The 27,717-nt window shown below is 22.5% G+C and overlaps 1 protein-coding gene across 2 annotated transcripts; it reads left to right on the top strand.

The window, feature by feature from the left end:
• Nucleotides 1-9: 9 nt before the first annotated feature.
• On the top strand, nucleotides 10-27,055 carry LOC122848733. Of its 2 annotated transcripts, XM_044147006.1 has the most exons (17): nucleotides 10-1,219; nucleotides 1,352-1,532; nucleotides 2,395-2,553; nucleotides 2,638-3,242; nucleotides 19,815-20,055; nucleotides 20,226-20,334; nucleotides 20,426-20,450; nucleotides 20,539-20,773; nucleotides 20,853-21,199; nucleotides 21,720-21,789; nucleotides 21,888-22,196; nucleotides 22,353-22,488; nucleotides 22,586-22,908; nucleotides 23,483-23,590; nucleotides 23,677-23,760; nucleotides 25,870-26,463; nucleotides 26,660-27,055. In XM_044147006.1, exons 4-17 carry the CDS (start codon nucleotides 3,208-3,210, stop codon nucleotides 26,813-26,815), a joined length of 2,772 nt encoding a protein of 923 aa, XP_044002941.1. In that variant the 5' UTR covers nucleotides 10-1,219; nucleotides 1,352-1,532; nucleotides 2,395-2,553; nucleotides 2,638-3,207; the 3' UTR covers nucleotides 26,816-27,055. The 2 variants fall into 2 exon arrangements, with proteins under 2 accessions (XP_044002941.1, XP_044002942.1); XM_044147007.1 differs by lacking the exons at nucleotides 10-1,219; nucleotides 1,352-1,532 and having other exon boundaries at nucleotides 2,054-2,553.
• The last annotated feature ends 662 nt before the right edge of the window (nucleotides 27,056-27,717 follow it).

Below are 27,717 nucleotides of genomic sequence, written 5' to 3'. Positions count from 1 at the left end.
AAGAAAAAAATATAACATGTGAATAAATATTATAAAAATTATTTATTTTTATTTCCGGTAAACAAATGACAAAATTTTTTGTTATTAAAATACACCAGTTGATTATTATTATCACTAGTTTATTTAAAAAATTAATAACCAAAAAAATATGTTGGATTTATTTTTGAAATTGTAATTTTTTAAATTTACAAATTTTTAAAAAATATGAGATAAGACAGCTCAGCTTGACCATGTCAAAACTTTGACACATTTAAATTTAAAAAAAATAAAATTCTTACAGCAAAAAAATCAGTAATTAATTCGACATGTAAATTTGAAGTTAAATTTTTTTTATAAAATCAAGTTGAGCTCTTTTGTCTTGAATATTTTTTAAAATTTAAATAAGTTATTTAAATCGAAAAAAAAAAAACGGCAATGTTTTTTTTTTTTGCTTGCATTTTGAGTTTTTGTTTAATACATAAACCCAGTGTGCCTTACTGAAATACATTGACATAATCATAATTAATTTAATTAAATATAAAATTTTAAATATGTGTTGTATTAATAAAAAAAAAAAAAAATAAATGAATATTTTCTTGTTTTTGTAGCTATTTTAAATGAGAGCTACAAATAAATTTACAATGTCTATGGAAGATGAAGTTTTGGACAAAAGTATTATTGCTACAATTTTTTTTTTTTCTTTGGCTTTATCTCTGTGGAGTTTTTCAGTCGTCAACTGAAGAAGTGAATGCGCTTGTCCGGGGCTGTGGTCCACAAGTCGATATTTTAGCCAGGGTATATCCTACTGTTGATTCACGAAATAAAAAATTGTGCGCATTCTCATAAAGAAATCTACGTTACTACCACAATAAATTTATATTTTATTATTATTAAAATTGTATTTATCATTATTTTTAATTTTTGTTTTAATATTGTTATATTAAATTTCATTAATTTATGATTTTGTTGTATTATATAAAATATAAATTACTTTGTAAAATATTATTATAAATTAAACATAATAAGTCAAATTGTATAATGATTATTTTTACAGCAATGAAAACTTCAAGAGTATTATAAAAGAGATAATTATAATGCTTTTGTTTGTACAAAAAAAAAAGGCAGAGATACAAATTCACCCCTTATTTTGATGTTATGAAATACGGATAAAAATGTTGAGGCTCGGAGTAAACATTTGACAATTCATAATCCTGAAGTAGTCAGGAAAAAAAAACAGTAGGTATATATCAAAACAATGCACCATTGTTAAGTACATTCACCATTATAAAATTAAAATTGTATTTAATTTTTGTCAATTTTTATGTAATTTAAAAATTAATTATTATTTTTTTAATATAATCATGATTTTCAGAGGTTTATATGTTGTTGACGCAATTGAAAATACAGAGTAAGCTTTTTAAAGGATTTGAATGTAACAAAAAAATATAAAAAGAACAAAGATACATGATTCCTGGTATTGATTTCGTCTCGAATGTTAAATCCATGTGAGACAGGAAGTTTCCAAACAGTCAAATAGCCTCACAGAGTCACGAGTTAAGTATTGGAAAAGTGAATTTATTCCTTCAATGTAAATGCATGGTAAATCTAGTTGATTTATTTTTTCGTTTTTACTTTTTTTTTTTATCACTCAAAAAAATTAAAAAATAAATAACGTAAATAGAAAAAAAGACAGCTTTTGTTATATTGATAGGATTATTTTTTTTAGTATTCACATGGGTCACGTTTTCGTCATTTAATGTCCTTCAAAAATTTGAAAATCATAAGGGTATATTTCCGGGAAGCTTCCAGCTGTTGATTGATACCATTTTCAATATTTTTCATCACTCATAGAATGCTTGGAAAATTTTTAAAACTGGTATTTCGATAGCAGTGTTTTTTAAAATTTCGAAAATTTTCAAAAAATCATTCGAATTACAATGACTATATTGAAATTATTTTACGTAAGACAATTTTCGTGTTTATAAATTATAAAATTGTAAATGGAAATATTTGAAAAATGATAATAACAATAATGAATATATTTTTTTGATAGACATGATGAGTACTTGTTAATATAAGAGAGAAAATTGGTAAAAAATCTTGGTTGAACAGGTTGATGTGATACTGACAGAAAGTGGAGCATGCATTTCTCGTCGTATATTGAACAAGTACACTCGGTCAAGTTCCGGCCTATTATATATGAAAAAGAGAGAAAATAAATGACTTTCCACTATAAGTTGAAACCAAGATGAACAAATAAAGAATGCGAAAAAAAAAAGAAAATAAAACCCTGGAACAAATAATTATATTAAAACCATGAATTAGCCGGATATTTCAGTAAAAATTTAAAAAAATAAAAATGACATATGTTTATAGAAAAATAAAATATAATAATTTTGTGTTTATTGTGCGCAGGAACGGGGCGTGGATTGTTGATGAGTCAATGCGAAAATAAAGGGTCGGTTTTTCGTCAATCGTAAGTTCAAGCTGCTACTTCGTTTGTTCATTCATTCACAAAAAAAAGAAAAATCCAGAAATAAATATTTTATACAATTTCATGTCCATGATAAAGCTGTAAGTATATAGATATTTTTTTAAAATTGATTAATGAAATTATTTTGATTACTAATTGAACTAAAATAAAATTTAATCTTACAGTTTTTTTAACCACAAGTTGATATGTAATAATAATTTAAAAACAAAGCGCGTTTTTATTAAAACGCCAACTGGTGATGATACTGACAACCAACAAATGTCATAATAAATGTGTGTATATGTATACATGTAGCTTCATAATGTTACAACACAATTATACTCCTTCCAAGTTGAAAAGAAGCGGTCCAATGCGCATTCTCGTTTCTTGTGTATTTAATATCAGTCTTTCCGGCACTTCAGAACCTACAGTTTTTTACAGTACGTCAGGTAGTGCTCAGATGACCACATTACCTGTACATTTTAATAATTAAAATACAAAAAAAAAAATAACATATTTTTTTTATAAAAATTTTTCATTTCTAAAAGTGAGTTTTACTTTTTTTTTTTTTTAATTTAAAAAAAAAAGTATTTTTAAAATAGTGAAATAAAAAAAAGTTTTGTTAAATAAACAAAGTGTTTAAAAGTGGCAGTTTTATATATATTTTTAAAAAACAAGTGAAAAGATTTATCGAAACAATTTTTTTTTAAATGGTGTAAGTCAAGTTGGTGATTGAAAACGTATGGAATCGCCCCATGGATAATAACATGTCAACTGCATTTATGCAAAGGTATACTATAAAATTGTTTAATCAATATATTATTAGAAAAATATTTAAACAATTATCTTGTCGTTTTTATTTAATTTTTTATTTTAAAAAAATAGCATATATATTTGAATAAATAAAATAGAAAACATTTCAATTTTTTTTTTCATATATAAATATTTTTTAATTGATAATAATAAATATATAATAACAATAGGGGTGGAATGAGTAAAATTGAGTAGAAAAATATAAATGAAAAAAAAATTAATTAAAATCGATATGGTAATTAAAGGAAAAAAATTTCGTAATGGTCGCTTTTGTATTAGTTCATTGAATGGCGTTGTTTTTTAAATGAACCTTTTTTTTTTTTTTATATTTTTCAAATAGTAATTATTATTAGTATAAAATGATAATAATATTGAAAAAAAATAATAATCTAATAGAGGATGAGAAGTTTCATCAGGAAATTTGAATTTGATGATATCCAATATATTAATTTTGCGAGATATCCCATCGGTATTATCGGGTTTCCTGACTGAAATATTAGATCTGGGATTTTGAACGGGAAATTATTACACAAATGCCTATATGACTACCGTTATTTAAAAAATTTATATAGAAATTTTTTATAGGTATATTATACTAAAGTAAATTAAATCTAAATTTATATCTTTATATATTATTTTTTTATTTTACCATATGATAATTACTTTTTTTTTATCTTTCAAATTTTTTTATTTGATTGCTTTTTTTTGATAATATATTTAACATATTTAAATAATATTTAAACAATTTTATTTTTTTTCCTTAAATATGTTGATTGATAAGCATCATTTATAGGATTATATTTGAAGATGAAAAAAATTAATTTAAAAAATAGAGTTAAAAGTTTCATGACAATTCACGTGAAAGATAATATATAAAATTTATAATGCCGCGCCCACGTTTTCAATTAATATGCACAAAAAAATATCTAATGATAAACATATGAACATCTCGTTAAGCTCTAATACTTGAACTATAAATTCCCTTGATAATTGTATATTTAAAAAAAATAGAAAAAAAAACCACCCTGAATTGTTGATGAGGCTTAGAAAACTAATCGCTTAAATAACTTTAATGCTCTAGAAATTCGTGCAAGCGAATCGACTTACTTGAATTATTTATCTATATTTTACATTTATTTTTTTTTTGACAATTAAAGTTTAATCTGGATCAATAATTATATTATATTTTTTTTTTTTTTTGAAATTACTATCATTTTATTTTGCTTTTTTTTTTTATTCTGTTGATTAACTTTCCCTCGTAACTTTCCAATATAACGATAAATTGAAAACATTATATTACTCGATTAATTAATTATCAATCTTTAAATATATTTTATAATTTGTATCATTAAATTGAATTAAATTTAAGATATAATTTATAATATAAATAATTTGTTTTTATATGATAATAAATTAATTATTAAATTATTTTTTATATGAAAAAAAAAAACGAAATAATATGAAATTGAAATTTTTAATAATTACAATATTAATAATCAATGATGCATATCAAAATTTTCTTTTAATAAATATATATTTTCATTTTTTTTTTTTTTTTATAAACCAAATATATTTATTATTTTAAACAACATACATATTTTTATAAATAATAACATTTAAAAAATAATATACAATTTTAATATAGAAAATAATTTTCAAAATTTACTGAATATTTTATTTTTTTTATTCTAAATTGACGAGTTGTTGCAATGAGACCACCAGGGCAGCTTATTATTGTTATAATATTATTTTATTATAATTTTTTTTTTTCCCGGTTACGCGTGCTCGATCAAAAATAATAATTATAATATTTTTCACGAGCCAACAATGTCAAATATGCATGATATTTTTTACTTATCATTTTATCCGGTAAATAAATTTAAATATGTATAATTAAAAAAAAAAAAAAAATTTATAAAATAGTATATAGATATTTGAAATTTAAATAATGAAAAAAAATAAATATATTTATGTAATTTTATAAGGTACATATAGAGACACTTTAGTTGACAGAGAAAATACAAGTTTTAATCGTATATATAAAAAAGTATAAAATGTATATTATCCTTGGAATTGCAAAAGGTAGTTTGTCTGACGTTTGCTTATGTCAGGTTGTTCCTCTTCACGCCATCTGGTTTGTAAGGGGGTTGGTTGACTGGTTACAAACCGGGTGTGTGACGACTTGCCAATGAAATAAAATTTATTTAAAAAAAAAAAATATACAACATCAAATAGATAAATGAAATAAATAAATCAATAAAAGAACAAGGTGAATAATCTAAATGGTGAATGCCAGTTGGAGCCAATTGTCGATGGTATTTCTCTACTTTTTTTATTTTTCTTGTGCTCTCTCGCTTGAATGTGGAAAGTCTTGGTTTAAAATAATAACTTGGGAGTAGGATTATACTTGTGAATTTAATGAAAATATTTATTTATTTATATTTAAAAATAAATAATTGAATTTTATTTGTTATTTAACTAGAGAGAAAATAAAAATTTACTTTTTTTTTTTCTTTTATTTATATTTTATATATACAAAATATTTATATGTGTTCTGAGATTTATTTAATTGGATATATATATATTATAAAGAAAAGAAGATTCAATTTTCTCTTATTTGTGATAATTATGTGACTATTATTTTTCAATTATAAAATATATTTATTCAAGCATTCATAGAATTTTTAATTTATATATGCAATTATCATTTTTTTAAATATATTTTTTTCAATTCTTCACAGTGTACGTAGGATTTTTTTCTTTTTTTTATTTAAATTGTCAGCATATTTTCTGTTGTTGAACACCTGCTTCACCCATCATCATCATTAGTTTTTCTTCTTTTTTTGCTCAGTACAAGCAAAGAGATCTGAGATCTCTTTCATTTTTCTTTTTTCTTCATCTTCTTTTTGATTATCATTCATTTTCTGCTATTATTATTATTATTATTTTACGTAATTTATTTATTTATTTTTTTTTTTCTCATTTTAACTATTGCATTGAGCCTAGACAATCTCACTTAACTTTGTACGTCCTTTCTATATCTTTGGTGTTCACAACGAACGCGCGGTGTCGAATCAAACCGGTCTGCTTTCCTTGAACCTGGTTCGCCGCAGCCATTGACCGCGAGACTCTTTCATTCTCATATATATGTATATATATATTTATTATTTATATACACATATTTTATTTTTTGCACTGTAAACGCAAGGAAGTCAAATAGCCAACTTGATACATCATATCAGACTTCATATCTATAGCATTCTTGTTAATGTTTTTTTTTTCTTTTTTTTTCATTCATCTGAATGGGTTTTATTTAAAAAAATTTATATCATGCTCTTTTATTTATTAATCTTAGGAATTTTTATTTATTCATCTATTATACATCCCAGCCAGTATCAAAATTATATTTTTGCTTGAAATTAATTTTTTTTTCCACTTTATTTGAGTACATCATCTTTTTATTAAATTTTTCATCAGAAAATTAATTAGTCCGAGTATTATTATTTAGTACTTTTCATTAGTTAATTAATTAATTTTTTCTTTCTAAATGTGTGAGTGTGTGTGTTGTTTTTATTCGGGGTGCATGAACTCTCCTTGCGGGGTGGATCAATATTTGGCGACTGAGAAAATTGGCAGTGCGTTCAAATCGATTTTCTTTCGAGGGTAAATGTCTTTTATAAAACAATTTAAATTTTTTTTTTTTTTCATATAATCTATATTTTATATTTCATCATTTTTATTTTTTACTTCCTTGTTTGTTATTTATATATTTTTTTTTTATTAATAATTGTTTTTGAATTTTATAAATATAATTTATATACGTGTTTATTTGTTTTACAATTAAACAATCGTGTTTTTAATGTTGATTTATTGAGTGTCAAATAGATAAATGGCATTGTTGATCGCGTGCAAAATGTACTTGTCTTAAATATGCAGTATAAGCAAGTTTGTTTGTATTTATGTATTGCGTTTGTTGGATGAATGTTTTATGAAATTCAGTCACGTTTCAACTCATTCAGGGTCGGTGCAGTTTATATGTTACCAAAGGATAGATAGGGTCTTCGACACCCTTTTTTTATTTTTTTTTTTTTTTCAAAATAATTAAATAAACCCTACTGGATCAATATGTTGTCTTCCTATACATATATAAATATAATTATATACAGTATACTCAGAACAAAGATAATTTTTTTGAAAAATATATTTATTCATTTTAAAAAAATGAAATAAATCAGGCTCTATTTAGTTTAGTTTTTTTTTTCATTAAAATTTCAAGTAGTCAAGTTTATTTAGCCTCTGTATACTGATCGATTCACACATTTATAATAACGTATCGTCACGTCGGGTATCCGTGACAACGGGGTCGCTCTCGTCTCGTTTGTAGTAAAAATCGCAGTTTATATACCTATATATCTACACTGTATAAGATGGGATAAACGAAGTGAAATCGTGTGCGCGGGAATCAGCGCTTTTTTAACATACATGTATATACACTAAAGTCAAACCCACCATCTACTGCACTGCATTGGTATTTTATATTGTGTATTTATTTATTTATTTATTTATTTTATATATATAATATAAACCATAAAAATATATATTTTATATATACATTTTATGTTATATGGTTGCCTTCAAGAAACTCTTTCAAATCGAATACAATATCATATATATACAAGCAACATATTATAAAGGTCTATATTAGACTGCAAAAAGAAATAAAAATAAAAATTGAAATAACTATCGACCGGAAACCAACCAAACGAATAAATATACTCCTCATAAGTATATATATAAAAAATTTATTTAAAATTCATATATTTCAATAAAAGAAAATTCAGTAAATGAAAAAAAAAAAATTATTTATTTGTCAAAAAGATGCAGAGTGAATTTTATAATTTTTAGAATTATTGTATTTAGATGTTAGAAATACCTATATAATTTCATGAAATTTTTACTTGGAAATATTTTTTTTTTTTTTAACAATGATGATTTTTGGCAAAAAAATACTTACCGAATTTGGGAAAAATAAAAATAATATTGCCCATATATAGAACTGTAGTCAGATATATAAAATTAAATTATTGCGTTGAATGAAAAAATATTATATAAAATATCATGCTTTATTAAGGGCATACTCGGTTAACTCTAGAGAGAGATATTATTATTATTATGGTCCACCTGTCGAGGACAATGCACAAGATTGATTGAACGGAAGTGGTGTCGGTATATGGTACTCTGTAGTTTACTATATATATTTATTTTATATTAATATAATAGCATATGTTGATTTCATACATGGACCTTTGTATAAAAAAAAAAAATAACTTTCTGATCAATTCATGACAAAGGTTATATGATAAAGTTGCCATGAAAATCCTCCCAAGTAAACATAATGATAATGATTTTTAATATTTAAAATAAATAATAATAATTAACGAGATTATATTGTCCGAAATGACATAAAACTATATACGACTGCACGCAATTTTAAAAATTAAATTACATGATTTAATGAAAAACGAAAAAAAAAAAAATTTTTTTAAATACGGTAATAAAACTAAAAATTTATAATTTTAATTACAAACATTCTAATAAAATTTATATAACAACATAATATTTAAAACAAAAAAAATTATTAACTTTCACGAAAAAAAAAATTTTTAAAATTAATTTTAATGTAATATTTATTTTTCATTTGAAACTTTCAGAAAAATATATATATATATTTATGCAAAAAATATAATTAAATATTTGTTGTTAAAAAAAAGTTTTTAAGAATTTTTTTAAAAAAAAAAAAACATAAAATTACGTAGAAAGATAATTTTTTTTTTTTTATTTTCTAAGAGAAAAATAATTTATAATTTTTAATTTACAAGAGTATTTTATTTTTCATAATAATTATCACATTGAAAATTATGTGTATATAATTTTAATTTTTGTATTATAATTATTATTCGTATATAAAAATTTAGATAATAATTTTTATTATAATAAAAAAAAATTATTATTTTTAACTAAATGCTAATTACACTAATTTTATTTTTTAACACAAAAAACAAAATTAAGATAATATTTACGCCAAGTAAAAAATAAATAACAACAAAACTAATTAGAAATTAAAAAATTTTCTATGTATAATTATAACTGTAGGTTTATAAATATAAATTTTTAATTAGCATAAAATAAATCAGAGCGCTACAAATATATAAATGTTTAAGAAATATTAAGATAACACATTTTTAATTTTATATATTATTATTATTCATTATAAAAATGATTATTGGCATATGCAATATATATTTGTAGTCGTTCATTGGATGAAGATTTTTCATCTATATTTTATATAATACAGAAGTTATTACAGAAGATACCTTAAAGTTAAAAAAAAAAAAAACCTCAGGTCGATTATCTCGACCACGAAAGCCACTGATATAACTGAGACTTTCTTGTTGGCTCATGATCTAGCTAATAATAATAATGAGCAACGTGCATGATATATTTGTATAAATATAAATATGTATTTAGAATTCAACATTGAATGTTTATATATTTAAACATGCAGTATGATTTGTTATTATTGCTATAGAATATTATTGCTTGCATCCTATTGTTTCATCGTTTCCGCAATTATTAACAAAAGATATTTCATATATATATCTTTATTCATCGACAAACTGTTTTATTTATTTTTTCATTATTTTACTTTTAGATTATTTTGTTTTTGGTATTTTTATCTAAAGAAAAAAATAAATAGAAATATAAGTTTGCTGTAATTAATATTATAATATTTTTTATATTATTTTTAAATTCAAAGTTTATGATGGTATATACAATCGATACCTTAAGGGCACTTGACCTCTTTTATTACCAAGTGAAACTCAACTCTCTTCAGGTATTTCGAGAATTTTTTATTTACCAATCAGTATAAATGAGATTTTAAATTCAAAGAATTTTTTTTTTCTTTTTTTTCTTTTATTATATTGAGAATTCAATTTTCCATATCATAAAATCCAATTTGTGTCAAGATTTGATTTTACCCTTAGATTTTATAATTCACCCTTGAAAATTTATATTCTTTGATAATCCAGGTAATTTAATATTGAAAAAAAAATTTATTATTATTTTTATCACTCTAGTTTTTTGAATTATGACACTATTTTTATTATTTTTTTTTTTTAAACAAAATTACATTGTTTTTAGATAAAATAGAAAAATAAAAAAAAAAATAATAATAATTAGTTAACTTGTTCTGGTTTTAAGCGTCAGGAAATAGATTTTTTTTTTTTCAATAATATAAATAAAAAAAAATCAAGGAAATAGAGGAAAAATTTTTATTTCAAAATTTAAATTAGTAACAGTAAAAAAAAAATTGTTATTAATTTTTTTTTTTTTTTCTTGTATTGATTATAATTAATGTTTTTATTGTTCTTTTCACTTTTCAAGTGATGCAAAAATGTTTATTACATTTTAAGGAAAAAAAAAAAAAAATTATACTATTATTATTTAATTTTCATATTTAAAAGTTTTTTTTTTTTTAAATATTTGGAAAATTGTTAAACAACAGTATAAAATATAAAATATAAAAATATATTTGCCTTTGTAAATTTACAATAACAATTTCACAGGAATTGTTTATTTTCAACGTTATTATATTTTCATTTACACTATGGATAAAAATATTCTTGTGTAAAAGTTGCTCGCATATGTCAGGATATATATATTTTGTTTTTCATGCTTTGTAACAAAATTTAACCCGGTTGCAACACATACTTCTATTGTTTTACATCGTCGCGAATGATGAGACAAAGTGCGCAAAAGGAGAATAAAGCGAAAAAAAAAAAAAACAACTAACATTACAAATAGAGAAAAATTTTTTTTTTTCATTTAAAAATAAAAAGACTAAATTACAAAGTAAAGATCGTGTGGCATGTTTTTTCTTTTGTGACGGATTAATCACACTTAGTTTTCGTGTGAATTTGTGTAAATTATTATCTACTTGAACTCATTTCATTTTTACATCGAGAGTGGGTCAGATTTATTTTCATCATTTCTTTAAATTAATCAAAAAACATAATTTAATTTTCTAATTATTTTTTTTTTTTGCTATATATATTCACTTTTATTTATTTATTTTTTGACATATACACCTGTTGTATAATAAACATGTTTAAATATATTTTTTTTGTTTTATCAACACCATGCACACATAAGGTTTTTTTCTTTTTTTGCTTATCTTCATATTTAACCATAAATAGATTTAAAACGGCGGGTATGACACAAGATCGATATGAACAAACGTCGTGCGGGCTTGGGCAAGTCTTACATGAGTCACATGCTATTCATTACATTTTATTTTTTGCTATTTTTTGCCTTCATAAAAGATTCTTTTTTTTTTTTTTTTTTAGCATTGTGTATGCAAATACATAATGAATTTTACGATAACGATAATCTACAATTGTCAAGGGTGACAAAGTGACGCAATAATATTTAAACAAATGAGTCATATATTGAAAAATAAAATAAATAACAATTTTTTATTATTCAACATTACTCAAATGTTTAACTTTAGTATCTACTTAATTTATTGACAATTATTTATTAATTTAAAAATTTTGGATTAATTTAGTAGCTTTTTTTTTTCAGCTAGAAAATTTATATATAAATCATTTTAAATTATTAAATTTATTAAATAATATAATATTAAAATTTGATATTAATTGAATGACGTAGTATAAGTAGTAAAATGACAGTTAAAAATAACTAAAAAATAATCATATAACAAGTACGCATTGTAATATGAAAAAGAAAGGAAAAAAAAAAAAAAAATTCAATAAGAGTCATTCAAGTTTTGAAAAGGCATAGAGTGCACTAGTGACTAGAGATCCCTCGAGGTGAGATTGTGGTAATTTTTCAAAAAATTGTATCTTATAATACAACCATAATAATTAATCAAAATTTAAATTAACAGTGAAAGTTTTATTCTCAAGTATTAACAATGTTGTATTTATATAAAAATAATATATATGTATTTATGAAAAAGTCACAAATGGCTATAAGTTAAAATTGGCTATATTGAAATGTCTATAATTTTTTATATTTTTTTCATTTTGATGAGAAAAATACTTTGCCATATATAATGGCCCCAGGGAATTGCCAGCCAAAAGTCGTCAATTTAATTTTTTTTTCTTCTTTTTTCAAAGGTCTATTTAACAATTTTTTTTTTTTTTTCAAAGTTAAATATCATTATTAAATAACTCAAAGGTTATAAATATATTTACTTTTTTTTATTTCTACTACTTGAACTATATATTGTTGAATTTTTTTTTATTCTAATTTGATTTATTTACTTTTTAAATATCAATTGAATATAATCTAAAAAAAAATGATTATTTAATTAATTTTTCTAAATTAACAATTGACTGAATGAAATAAAATTTATTTATCAGATAAATTTTGTTGAAATTTTTTTGATGCGTGAGAAAATTTTGTCTCTCCTTTGAATTCTTCAAGATAGTTTGATATTATATACTATTTACTATAAAGTTACATAATTAAGAAATGCATTATAGCAAGTGTATATTATAAATATTGTATATATATATAAACAATATGTTAAAGTGTGGCGAGAGTTATAATAATCCATTTGAAAACGCCCTTCCCATCAACAACAACATATTTTTCCAGCAACACTTGCAATATAAAACATGTATTCATTCTAATCTCACAATTCAACAAGTTCTCATGACTAAATAGGCTTATGTGAATTTTGTAAAATTGCAATTATATTTATATTATAATCCATTTATAAAAATATTCACGTAAAAACAACTTGTTTAATTTTGGCGTCTTAATATTTCATTTCATTCATTTATACTATTATTTTTTACCTTTTTTTTTTTTTTTTAAATAATTATTAATTATGTTTAAATATTAATCAATTATATTTATAGATAAAAAAATTCTTACATAAATAGACAAGCTTTTAACGAAAAAAAAAAAACATTTTATATTTATTTACTAAATTGATTGTTTTAAAATTTTAAATACATAGTGATGAATTGAGTCAATATATATTTTCTCAAGTCATGAGAAAGGTCATAAAAGAAAATCAACATTTGTATGTTTATATATATACAACATTTATTTACACATGTTGGAATAAAACCAATAGGTCTTATTTCATATGTTACTTTACGCCTTGAGCATCAGCTATTAGCAGAAATATTAAATATATATATTTTTTTTTAATTTTAAAAAAGTCAAAGATGTCACAAGAAAAGTGAAGGTATAATCCATAGATAATTTTTCATGCCCTTGACATCTATCTCAATATCATCAAATTGTTTTTATTTTTTTAATTTTATCTACAATATACTATTTAAATTATGTTTTTTTTTTTTTTTTTAAATTTAAAATTACAAAATAAATGGTTATTTTATTCTTTAATTATAAAAAAACATACATATTTTTAATTTGAAAAATTATTAACACAAATTTGATTATAATAATTGTTTTTTTATTTATTTTTTTTTTGTTATTTGTCATGTGTATTATTATGCAATTGTTATGAGATTTTGAATAATGCTTTGTAAAAAATATATTTATTTGAGCTGCCAGAAATTTCTACAAATTGAGTGACAGCAACATGCTTAAACTTTCAGCATCTTAAACGTGAAACACCTTTTTATATTTAATTTAAATCTTTTTTTTTTTTTCTCGTTTCTTTTTTACCTATATAGGTATTTATTTATATTTATTTCATTCAACAATGTTATAGGCATTAACTGTTATATCTGCAAAGATGTTCGAAAGTATCTGGATGCTCAACACTCAAGAACTTTTTGTTTCTTTTTTTTTTTTTTTTTTGTTGTTCGCATCATTTGTACATTACGTAGAAAGTGTTTACTTTTTGAATGCTGTAATGCATATATTATAAATAAATTTACATCTGTGATTACGTAAATTAAAGGTGCAACACCTGTAACAAATTTTATTTTTATTTTTTTTTCTATTTCTATTTAGATATTTTATTAATAATTTATTATTAATTTACATCAATTCCCGCATTGATAAATATCAAATGAAATTTATGAATATTTTAAAATTGATTACAAGTTTTTAATTTTAATTTTTTTTGTTTGATTGAAGTAAACATTTATTATTTTATCAAATTAAATAACAAAAATTATTTGTTAGAGAATCCAAATATAACTTGTATAATAACTGTTGTTTTAATCATTGAAATAATTAATCTTCTAATAATCTTTAACAAATCAAGCGTGACAGATATAAAATAATGAAAAAAAATTTTAAAAAAAGTATATTATTCTGTGTTCTTCACACCACAATCGAAACCCAAGGGAATCCCATATATATACACATAACTGTAAAGAAAAGAAAAAATATAAATAAATAAGAAAAAAAATATAATTTGTCTGTTGAGAAGAAGTGCCAGTTTATAAATGTATAGACACAGTAGTTATATATATTTTTTTAAATTATCAAGTTTCTTTAAACCGCAATTGTATATAATAAAAAAAAAAAAAAAAAGAAAAAAATTTCTTTGAACTAAATAAGTATATTGATGTTTCGATGAGTTTAAATACTGACGATTTCTTTAAATATCCAAAATAGTTATTGATGATGTTGATCTTGTATATATAAGAAATCACGTTTATTATTTTATGTCCAAATAACTCAAACCAAAAAAGGTGTCATCTTGGTTATTGTCGAATTATTATTTGCTCTCACAAATCTAATGACTATCATAATTTTCAACACAAACATACTCATATATACATATAGAAAATTAATGATTTCTAATTCAGCCCCAGTAAAAATTTCACATCAAAAAAAAAAATTATGTCAATGCATGAGAAAAGAAAGAAAAAAAAAAAAGTTGTTTGGAATTTTTTATTTATTTGTTTAACATATATACATATATTGTCATGAAAAAAAAAAAAAAAAAAAAAACTTTGACTTTTTAAAAAGAACTTTCTTAGCAAAAATATTTATTTTTTAAATTATTATTATTTTTTATAATAAATAATAGAAGAAAAAAAATTTAATAGTATATAAAAATAAAAGTATTTATTCATGCATGTGTTTCAAAAAAAAAAAATAATAATAATAATGTCATATATAACTGAATGAATAATGCATCAATAATGCTCTTTTATTTTTTATCTGTTATTATTATTTATTAGAAAATATATGCATGTGTTAAATTTTCATTTTGCATATAAAAATTGTGCGAACAAGTCAATGATTAACAAAAAAAAAAAAAAACCACGTATCTATAATTAAAATATTAAAAAAAAAAAAAAAAAGAATTTAATAAAATACAGTAAAAGTAAGACGCACATTACTAATACCAGATATTAACGACAATCGTGAGATTTAATTTTTTAATTTTATTTTATAGCATGTTAATCATCAGTTTTCATTATACCATTATTTAATAAAAAAAATGACTAGGAACTTGTATATATTTAAAAAAAAAAATCAATTGAAAAAATCATCATTACTTGTTGAAAAAAAAAAAAAAAATTTTTTATATAAAAATGTATGACAAATCAATAATTTAGACAATGACTTTCATGAATTTTTAATTATAAAATTGAATTTTTTTTCTGGTTAATTTTACAAGTTTATTTAAAAGTTGGAAAAAAAACTTTTTTTTTTTTTTTAATTATTTTAAAAAATGATATTGACTACTGTCGTATGCCTGTACGTTCCCCGTGGGTAAAAAGTCACTGACCTCCTGACCTACATTAGCTTGATGCTATGGTCTTTTACACGAGTTAACTCCTCACTCATTCAACACGTACACGCATTTCTTATAAACAACAACAACTTGCGTGACAGACACCATACAACTATATACAATATGATGGTAAACGTTAGATCACGTACATTAACTTGGTATCACGTTAAGATTAATACTCAAAGTTGTGTTGAATATATCGTTGGGGGGCATCATGTGTGGATCTCATCAGTACCACCAAGACAACCAATACACCTGCTCAGTTACTTTGTTGATTATCTATAAAGACATGCCCATGGGACATTTTGAATAAATTATACTTTTATCCTCAAGGCAGCAAGTAGGAAGAATTTTTTTCAACTTTTCAATTTTTTGAATAGTAAAAAAAAAAACTATTGATTTAAATTTAAAAAAAAAAAATAAGAAATTTATCTTTTGATTTGAAGAAATGAATATTGGTACAAATTATTTTACTTCGTGTCTTTTATCTGAGATTCGCATCAATGATAAATCTGAGCTACACATGAGACGTTTTTTTTTTTTTATCGATTAATCTGTACGGCTTAATATTATGCTACTTCTCGTTACACACCTTAACGTGATTTTAGATTGATAATGATCATTTTACTTGTGAAGGTGCTGATATGAGTATAGAAAATTATTTACAAATATATTTATATATTTTTTTTCTTGATCTATATATTATTTTTTTTAAATAATTTGAGTTATTACAAAGTAGAAATTAAATTATTTAATTTTCGTATGGAGATATAAAAAAAATTTGAAAAGTATATTTATTCTTTTTTAGCAAATTTATTTAGTTGTTTTTATTTATTTTTATTACATATATATATTTATTTTATTCACTTAAATTCAACCAATCAGCTTTTTTTTTTTCGTATATATTTTTTACACTTCCTTCCACTTTCTACGTAATAAAAAATTGCAATTTGACCTATTTTAAATATAAAAATGATAAATATAAATTTTTTTAAAAAATCTACAAAACCATATATAAGTATAAATAGTATTTTTTTTTTTTTTGTTATGGTTATCATCGATATGTCATTTAGATTTTATTAATGATTTTGTTGTATATCAATGACCTGATATTAAGGTACGATATTACATTTAATTTTATGAATTGAACTAAAATCAGTGGCATTCGTGCGTGAAAAGAAAAATAATATTTTTATTTAAACAAAAAAAAATTTTTTATATACTAGAGATGTTTGTTGTTGATGTTGAGAATAAATAAACTAAAAATAAGATACACATGCGACGTTTATTCAGGCGTGATACAAATATTTTTATTTTTTTTTATTCTCATTACAAAGAAGACAAAAAAAATAAATACAGCCATTATAAAATATTTTTATTATAATATATTCAATGCTGATGGTAGTTGAGAAATGATGATTATTGTCTATTTGAATGATTTATGAGATTTTTTTTTTTTTCATCCTTTTCAAAAATCGTTAAATTCAAATATGGATTTAGTCAATAGAAAACTCCCTTTAAATTTTTATTATCAATAAAAATATTTTGTTATTTAATATTTTAGAGAAAGTTTAAAATTTGCCAAATTTATAGAATATTATTTATATGAAAAATTGAAAAATATTATAAATCAATCATTTGTAAATTAAATTTTTTATTTATTATTTAATTTTAAATATATATTTATTTTATATTTGAAATTTGTTTTTTTCATTGCAGTGAAAAATAATTTACGGGAAGTAAAACCGCAAAATGTTATTTTTTTATTTTTTACATCTTCAATTGCAAAATCTCGAGAATAATTTTAAGTTGTTGTTTAGAAAAAAATTTATTATTGAGGTATTTAAAGAATTTTTTTTTTTAATAAAATATATGTACCACAGTTAGAACAGTAAAATAAAAAAAAAAAAATGAAAATTATCCCGTTGTAAAAACGTGATCAGTTTGTGACAAGTAATGAATGCAAAAAAATGTCAAAAAGAAAAACACTTGGTTCTGGGTGTGTCACCTTTTGGGAATTATACATCTTTAAAAATATTCTGCCAAATTACCATAAATGTATGTGACAAAATTACCGAATATATTTTATTTTTTTTCAAACGAAATGCAAATTATCATGACGAAAATATGTCATATTGTTCCTCAAGTAAAATATATATTTCAAATATATTTTTTTTCTTTGATTTTCACCGCTAAATAAATTGAGAGAGAGAGAGTACAAATCTTGCTTCAGTGACAGCAGTTTAATAATTTGTTTTTTTTTTTTTTTAAATACTGAGTTCAATGGTAACAATCGTAAAGTATTCATAAGGCCGTTAAATGTGACGATATTGACGTTTTTTTTTATTTTTATTTTTTTTCTTAACTGTAGTACACTCGCATAAGACATATAAATTTTTATATTTTAAACATTAACTGTGCCATACGTAAATTGAATTTACATCAAAAGGAAAAAATTTAAAAAATAAATAAAATAAATGAGATGCTGAATTGTTAAAAACCACATCGTCAATAAATATGAATTATTAATGAAAAAAAAAAAATAAATAATATTATGTGTACCGGTATCATTGATTATTTTAAATATATGCGCGAAAAATATTTATAAAATTTTATTTTTCTTCAAATAATTTTATTTCTTTTATCAAGATTATATTTTTATTTATTTTAAAAATAAAAAATAATGAAATTCAAATAATATGAATTATTATAGTTTGTAAATATTGGAATTTAGAAGAAAAAAAAATTATTTTTATGTGATATTGAATGATCGTTTGAATGACCTACTCTTGCAACTTTATAAGCAAACTTAGGTATACTCATCATCTTGACACAAATCAAGCATCAGGAAAAGCTAACCATCACTTGAGAGTTTAGATTTTACGTGAAATCTTTAGTATATATGTAACCACACCTGGACAAACTGGGTGACTTGAATGAAAAGTTTGTTTTGCCTTTTTTTATATATATTTATTTTTACCTTGTAACTTTTTTTTTCTTTTTTATTATTTATTTAAACTCAATGTGGAAAGAAAAATATTTTTTATACTCTAGATTTTTCAGAGTGTTCTATTTTTTTTTTTTTTTTTTATTTTCTCTCAAATATTCATCATTATCTATCTGTAATGATGGTTATTTTTGCCTGAAGCTTCTACCAGTTTTCGAAAAAAAAAAAAAAAAAAAAATCACACATTAGTGATACAACTTAACAACTTGAAAAGAAAAAAAAAAATGAAATAAAATAGTTTCTTCGTCTTTTCAAATATCAAATGAATCAATTTTTTTTTTTTTTTTTTCTCATAAAAAAACTGGTTAACTTTGAAATGGAACATAAAAAAAAATTTTTTTAAATATTTTCTCAAGAATTCTTTTTTAAGTATTAAATTATTAAGAATTTATAATATTATTCTCGTTACTATTTATTGTAAGATTATTGCCCATCAAAAAAAAAAAAATATTATCTTTGTGGATTTTAGATGCATTTATTTTTTATTATTTTTATTTTATTGATCTTTTGGGAATTATTTAACAAGATGATAAATAACAGTAAAATAGATGTAATAATATTGATGTGATGATTTACATTTGAAATTTTATTAATTTTTTTTATAAAGACCAGTTGAATATAATTTAAATTCATTTATTTTTAGTTGTATTATATAAAAATTGCAACGATGATCAAAAAAATTGATTTAGAAAAAATTAAATAGAATAAAAAGAGTTTGAAATAATAACAAGGATATATCTATTAATTTTATAATTATTATATTTTAATTATAGATCTGGTGGTTCATCTAGTGCATCAAGCACAGGAACAGGGTCGTCGTCCGGAGGTGGCCCAGGCATTGGTAATGCTGGTGGCAATAGAATGGCAGTAATTGGAGTTACGAGAAACGTTCGACTGAGACGTCGTGGTGCTTCCGGTTTTGGTTTTTCCTTTCGTGGTGGACGTGAACATGGTGCTGGTTTTTACGTTAGTGAAGTTCAACCAGGCGGAGAAGCCCAGAAAAATGGCCTCAGGGTATAAAACTCTTTACAATTTTTTTCTTCCCTTTATTTTATTTTATTTTTTTTTACCCTCATTCTATTCTATTCTTCTTTTGCTCTTTTTTTTTTTTGTTCTTGAAAAACTCTTTATTCTTGTGTCTCATTTTATTTTTCTATTTTTTTTTTCTTTTTTATTTCATCTAGGTTGGTGATCAAATATTCAGAGTAAATGGATATCCCATAGAGGATGCTTTACATCATGAAGTTGCACTTTTGGCAAAAAAACAACAAGTCTTGGTTTTAAAAATTCGAAGTATGTACATGTTTAACTAAAAAAAAAATGCACAATACATAATTCACTGTTACTTTTTTTTTCAATACTAAAATTTTATTTATTTTTATAGGTGTTGGCATGATTCCAGTAAAAGAGTAAGTTTTTTTTATTTTCAAAAATCAATAAAAAACTAAATCAAAAAATTTTTTATTTAATAAATATTTAATTTTTCATTGTTTTAAGTAATCCAAATGATCCAGTAACATGGCACATGGTTCAACAACAACAGCAGCAACAGCAACAACAACAACTTCAGCTACAACAACAACAACAGCATCATCAACAACAATTGCAATACAGTGAAACAAATGCCGAGACAATTCCTTACAATGAAATACGTATAAGAATAATGATTGGTGAAAAAGGACGTCTTGGTTGTGGTGTTTGTCGAGGTGCTGTACCTGGATTAACTGTTCAGGTAAAAATATTAATAATAATTAATTTTAATTACCAATATAATAATGGTTTACATAAATAAATAAAATTATTAATTATAGGGAACAAGAGAAGGTGGTCCAGCTAGAGCAGCTGGTTTAAAAGCTGGTGATGTTATTATTTGGTGTAATGGTCAACGTTTAACTGATTTACCATTTGAAAAAGCCATTGAACCAATGAGAAGTGCAGCTGTTCTTGATCTTGTTGTTAATCGTCCAATTCCAGTTAGTAATGGTCTTTATGATTGTCCAGAAACACTTTGGATGCGTGGATCAAGTGGTTATGATTCAGAATCATCAAGTTTAGGACCAACAAGTCCACCACCATTACATCAAAATCCACCATCACCACAACATACAATTGGTTCACGTTATCAACGTGATAATAATGCTATCAATAGAAATGGAAGGTAATACAAATTTAAATTTATTTAATAAATTTATTAAAATTATACAAAACTATATACTATTGTATATTGCATTCTATGATTTTATTAAGTACATGTTATCATATTACCTTGACCAATATAATCACGAGGTTAAATATGAAAAATACATGATAACATAAAATTATTATTAGAAAAAAAAAATTTTATTTTTATATTATTTCATCAATTTTATTATTTATAATTTAATAATTAATCGGTTAAAATTTTCAATTGATATATGATTAATTTTATACAATAAAGAATAATAATTTTTATAATAGATAAGCTTCTTTACTATGAATTATTATTCATATACTTGAATTAATTTTCATTTGATTAATTATTTATTTACAGTTGAATAATTTCATATATTGATTGAGCTATTTTAATATAATTGTAAATTAAATATTGATTTAATAATAGAAGAAGAATGAAAAAAGAAGAAAAAGATAAGCAACCTTGACATGTGTGTTTATATATTTTTTTTTTTTTATTTGTTTAGACAATGCTATCAACAGGCAATGTCAACAAGCAGTTGTTCATCCTCTGAATGGAGTCAATCATGTGATCAGGTAAATAATAAAAAAATTAAATTGATTAATTTTAAATATTATTTGTATTTTTTAAAATAAATTCTATTATGTATATTTGTTTTTTTTTTTTTTTTCAGGCATCAGAATGGACACGTAAACCAAACAATACAACAGTCATAAGAGTTAATCAAAATTATAATCAAAATATCAATCAAAGCCGTGGTAATATTGGTTATTCATCACATACAGGATATCATGGTAATTATGGTATATCAAATGAGGCAAGAAATGAGCCTCTTTATGATCCAGTACCGCCAACAGACTATGAATGTCATGACTTTGATGCCAATCCACTTGATGAAAGAAATCGAAGATTACACGATGAAAAAGATAATGGCAATAGTCATTATAATCCATCTGGTGATGATAGAATTCCTTATAACAAAGTACGTCAATTATTTACTTTACTTGTATGCATTATTTCCTTGTTTTACTTTTCTTTTTTTTTATATTTCTTCAAAGTGATAATTTTTTATTGATGATTGTTAAAAAAGAAAAAACTTTACCGACAGTTAATTATTTATTTTATTTATTTTATATAGGATAATGGATATTTATCGAATCAATTAAGACATCGAGATATAGAAAAAAAAACTATAACAACTGTTGAAGTTCATCAAAATTCTGGTTCACCTGCACCACCCTGTCCACCGCCAATGTCATACAAATGGCAAACAGGTTAATTAAAAATTTTTTTTTTTTTTAAACTTGATTAATAATTGTTTTATATAAAATTAATTAACATTTTTTTTTTTTGTTAATTTGTTTGTTATAGATTCAAAACCAATGATGGTAATGAATAAACAAATGGGTAGTACAGTATCAATGGGTAGTACTGGTTCAACTGAAACTGAATCAAGTCTTGAATCATGTGGTAAAGATTGTGCATCAACTTCTTCATCATTATCAACGTCTTCTTGTGAACCAGCATCATCAACAGTATCATTTGCATCGACAATTGTTCCACCACCAATTAAATCACCTGAGCTTGTTCCAGTTTGTGCTCCAGTTGTTCCAGCTAGTCGTCCATGTCAACCAGTATCAAATACAGATCTTGGATCTGCTATTGCACAAGAACTTCAAAGACGTGCTCAACAGGTATTATTTAAATATTTTTTTTCAATAATTTAAATTTAATATAAAACAAAAAAAAAAAATTTCGAATTATTTTTGAAAATACATTGTTGATTATATATTTTTTTTCTTTGATATTTTATTGATAAAACAACAAGTCTTTGATGTGTTTGAATCAAAAGAAATTTTTTTTTTTTTTTTATCTGGCTGTTAAATAATTTTAAGAACATGGAAATTAGCCAAGTGACTCGTGAAACAATTCAACATATTTCAAGTATATTTTTGCTTGTAGACATTGTTTCACCTTGAATGAGTAATTGTTCATAGTGGTTCAGGTGTTCATTTAAAGTGCCATTTAAAACACTTGACATTATCGCTATTATATAGTAAAACTTGAAAAATTATTATCAACAGTACTGTAATATTTTTTTTTTTATTCATTTTTTCATAAATTGCTAATTTATTATTAAAAGCACCCGTATAATTATAATTTTTAAAACGTGAATATAAATCGTCATATTTTTTAGATTTTTACATTGTCATTTTTATGATTAAAATAAATATTTATAATTAATTTGGTATTCATTAAAATTTACAGAGAAGTTTAAATGCAACTAAAACTGATGTAGCCAAGGAAAAACCATTGTTTGAACAAAAAAAAATACAAAATCCAGAAAGCTTGAAGGCACATGCAGCACATGACAAGGTAAATTTAAAATTTTTATTGATTGATAAAAATTTGATTACACTAAATATTTAATATTTTAATCATTTTTAAAATTTATTTTCAAGTTAATGGAGGAGTTTAAACGGGCACATCAAAAGATGTTTAATAATAATCAAAAACCTCAGTGCTCACAAAACGAAAATGATAAGGTAATAATAATATTAATCATTAATAATTAATTTTAAAAAATTTTAAAACCGATAAGTGATTCATTAGTATAAATATATCAGTCACATGATTATTTATTATTAATTTTATTTTTACTTTTTTTAAAAAAGTTGAAAATATAATTTAAAAATAAATATAAGTCTAAAAAATATTGACGTGGATTTCTGTGGTTTATGATATCGTTATTGATATAAAATTTAGTTCAAGGAAAATGTTTTTTTTTTACTTTAAACAATGATAATAATCATTATAATTTCGAAAAAATATGGCAAAATGCAAAGACAAAAATTTACATCTTGAATTAAAGATTAATAACGTAAACGAAAAAAAAAAAATTAAAAATAATTCAACGAGTGCATTGACCTTCCTCTTAAATTGTATAATGAGTAACAAAAGGCGACTAGACCGTGGAATTAAAACTTTCTCCATTTTCCTTATTGAGTGGATGAGTCGTGGCTTCCCGTGAAATTTTCAAATAAAAGCGAAAGGAATATAGTATCGAGTTTTATTAAATTCTCATAATTTTATTAAATATATAAATAAATAATGAGAAATTAATAATAATAATAATAATAATAATAACAATAGAAATTTTTCTATTAAAATAATTTTTTATTTAAAACTTTCTGTTCTTTTTTTTTTATTTTTTCATTTAGTAAATATAAAATGATAAAAATTCTAAAATACAATTGTTCATGTCATTAAGCTGATAAGAAAAGCCATGATAACTGACGCTTGACACTGATGAAGAGGTAAAAAAAAAAAGAAATATATATTTATATTATCGTTGATATTTTTATTATTATTTTATTATTCTTTTATATTTTTTTTTTAACTCATCAAGTGTTTATATATGAACTAACACAGATTTACCTGATGTCGCTTGAATAAAATGAGATAACAAAATTAACACCTCGACAAAATTTTCATAATATCGTTGTCTTCAGTTGAGTGCTCGACCTCGACTTGAGTAATTAATTAACAACGTAAATTTTCAAAGAAAATTTTTTATAAAATTATCGTTGATTTAAAAGTTTATTTGACAGAAAAATTGTTATAAATTTTTCATAAATGATTTAATTAATACAGTTATTTAATTTATGTGTTTGAAATATAATTTTATACATTTATCGTGTTATCAATATTGCTTCCGTGATAAAAAAATTAAAAAAAAAAAGTTGACATCAATAATCGATCGATGAATTTAAGTCTACGTAAAAAAATATATTATTATTTTTTTTTTCTTTTTTATTTTTACTCGTTTAAAGTCTGACACTCGTTGGCAAACACGGAAAATAATAAACATTGACTTATGTAATAGTAGCTTGTAAAAAAGAGTATACTTACCTGTTTGTGTTGGTTGCACCTCAGACTGTCGTGCACATCTATTATTTTTTATCAAAAAAAATTATTAATATTTCACCGGTTTTAACAGACTTTTATTTGAACTTTTATATATAATTTCGTCATCATTATTTTTTTATCTTTTAGCCACCGAAACTTAGCAACGAACAAAGTTCAATTTATTATTATTATTATCAATCGTTAAAATCCTAAAATTAAAAAAAAAATATATCTTTAAATTTTTAATTAATTTTATTTCTATTTTTTTTTTTGCATTAGTTATTTAGTTGTAAAGTGAAATTTTTTCAAGTCGGTTCCAGCTGACTTGTGTGATGAATCTCGTGTGATTGTAGTGAGAGTATACTTTCCGTTTTAAAATTATATTATTGAACAAACACTTGTGATTTTAATCGTAATACTAGTGGATTTTTTTTACTTTTAAAATTTTTAATACTTGAGGAATTAATTACAAGATGAATGGAACAACTAAAGGACCACGTTTAATTGTCAAAATAACTCCATATACTGTTAGTTTAACAAATCAAAAATTTATATTACATTAATTTTATTTGCTTGATAGAAAAATAAAAGTAAAATTTATTTTTTTAAAGTCATACTTGTAACAAAAGACATAATCAATAATACATTTGTGAGCTCACTCGGTCTCAGCATATATTTTAGAAATAATAATTATAAAAAGTAAAAGTTATTTAATTAATATGTATTTTTTTTGTAATTTTTTTCAGGATCAAGAAAAACGTACAAATGGAATAGTCAGTAGTGGAAGTGGTGGTCCACCACCACCACCATTACCCCTTCCATTATCACCAACACAAAATAAGGATGATACAGTTGAAATGCAAAGTATTGAATCATTTAAATTGAAAAATAGTCCAAGTTCAGTTATTCCAAAGCCACCATCAACATATTTTTTAATAACACCAAATACATCACCATCAACAACACCAACAAACGGTAGTCCACGACATCCAATACCACCAATTAAACCCAATATGAATGGAAATATTAATAAAGAAATTACAAATAATCAAGTGCCAATAATGGAAAAAAAAAGTATAACTAAAATTGATAATAATAATACACAATCATCAGTAACAGTGTCATCACAAGTTGGTAAAATTGCTGTTAAAATTGGTACATATGAGGGTGAATTAAAACAACCGTCTAGACTTGATTTTTTACCACAAGGTAAAACAGTGATAGATTCACCAAAACCAGTTATACTTGAGGAAGTATCAAATGGCCCTGTTGTTTCAAGGCTTCAAAATGAACTTGCTGCTACATTACAACGTTCAAATTTAAAAAAAAAAACTGAAGAGGTAAATTAAAATATTCTAATATCTATTTTATAAAAATAAAAAAAACTATCAAGTTATTTTTTCAATTAAAATTATAATTATTACCCGGATATTTGTAATGGATTATTGCATATATTAATTATTAAGAAATAATTGTTTCTTGCAATTTTACTGTGTTAATAATATATATTTATGTTTTTATTTTTTTACTCAACAGGAAAATGTAATCAATCCTCAGTCACCAACAAAAATTGTCACGAGTCCAACACAAGAAAGACCAGTTTCACTTCTACAAAGTAATGTAGAAAAGCTAGCAGCTGCTTTGTCAAATCGTGTAACCATTAAAATTAATCCAGAGAATGGCTCACGATAAATGATATTATTACTATTATTATTCATCATATCACACCGTATAAAATTTGCAATTTTATTATTTAGAAAAAAAATTTAAAGACAAGAAAATAACTGCCAGTATAAGATTGAAGATTTTAATAAAATTGGCTTTTATTTTTTATTGTGGAAAAAAAAAAACATTCGCATTTTTTCTATCCAACGAATTATCTTATTGTAATCTTATTTATAAAATTAAAAAAAAAAAAAAGTAAAAAAGAAAACAAATTTTATATATATATACACAAACTATAATGCGATATTATTAAAAAAAAAAAAAATTAGAAATGAATTATGAAAAACAATTAGTTTATGAAAGTAAAAAAAGTCTGATAAGGCAAATTGAGTACTGAATTATTATGCAATATTTACACAATCATATATGTCTATGAGCAAAATTTATAAATATCAATACATTGCTTAACACATATTATTATTACTATTAAATAATATTTAAATAATTAAATGATGAGGATGATGTATTTATCCAAAAATTCATTTTTTATATAATCTTATATGTATACATATTATATACAAATTATCTTTATTATTATTTTTATTATTATACAATTTTTCACCAAAACTTTTTCGTATATATACATGAATAGTTTTTAACAAAAACAAAAAAAAAAAAAAAAAAAACAAAATCTTATATTGAATTTACATTTTTTTATGCGAAACATGTTTTTACAGTATTTATTACCAATTAATCATTAAGATACGTAGATATTATAATTATTATTATTATAAATAATATTATTTTGTAAAAAAATAATAATCATTGAATATATGATTGTTATTTTTAATAATTTAGAATATATATAATTTAGAAAAATTTAAAATTTCATTCTCATATACTCATAAATAATAATGATAATCAATCAT

This window comes from Aphidius gifuensis, linkage group LG2 (genome assembly GCF_014905175.1).
Source record: "Aphidius gifuensis isolate YNYX2018 linkage group LG2, ASM1490517v1, whole genome shotgun sequence".
Classification (NCBI taxonomy): Eukaryota; Metazoa; Arthropoda; class Insecta; order Hymenoptera; family Braconidae; genus Aphidius; species Aphidius gifuensis.
Note: the sequence above shows the minus strand (reverse complement) of the source record. Positions and strands in the feature narration are given on the sequence as shown.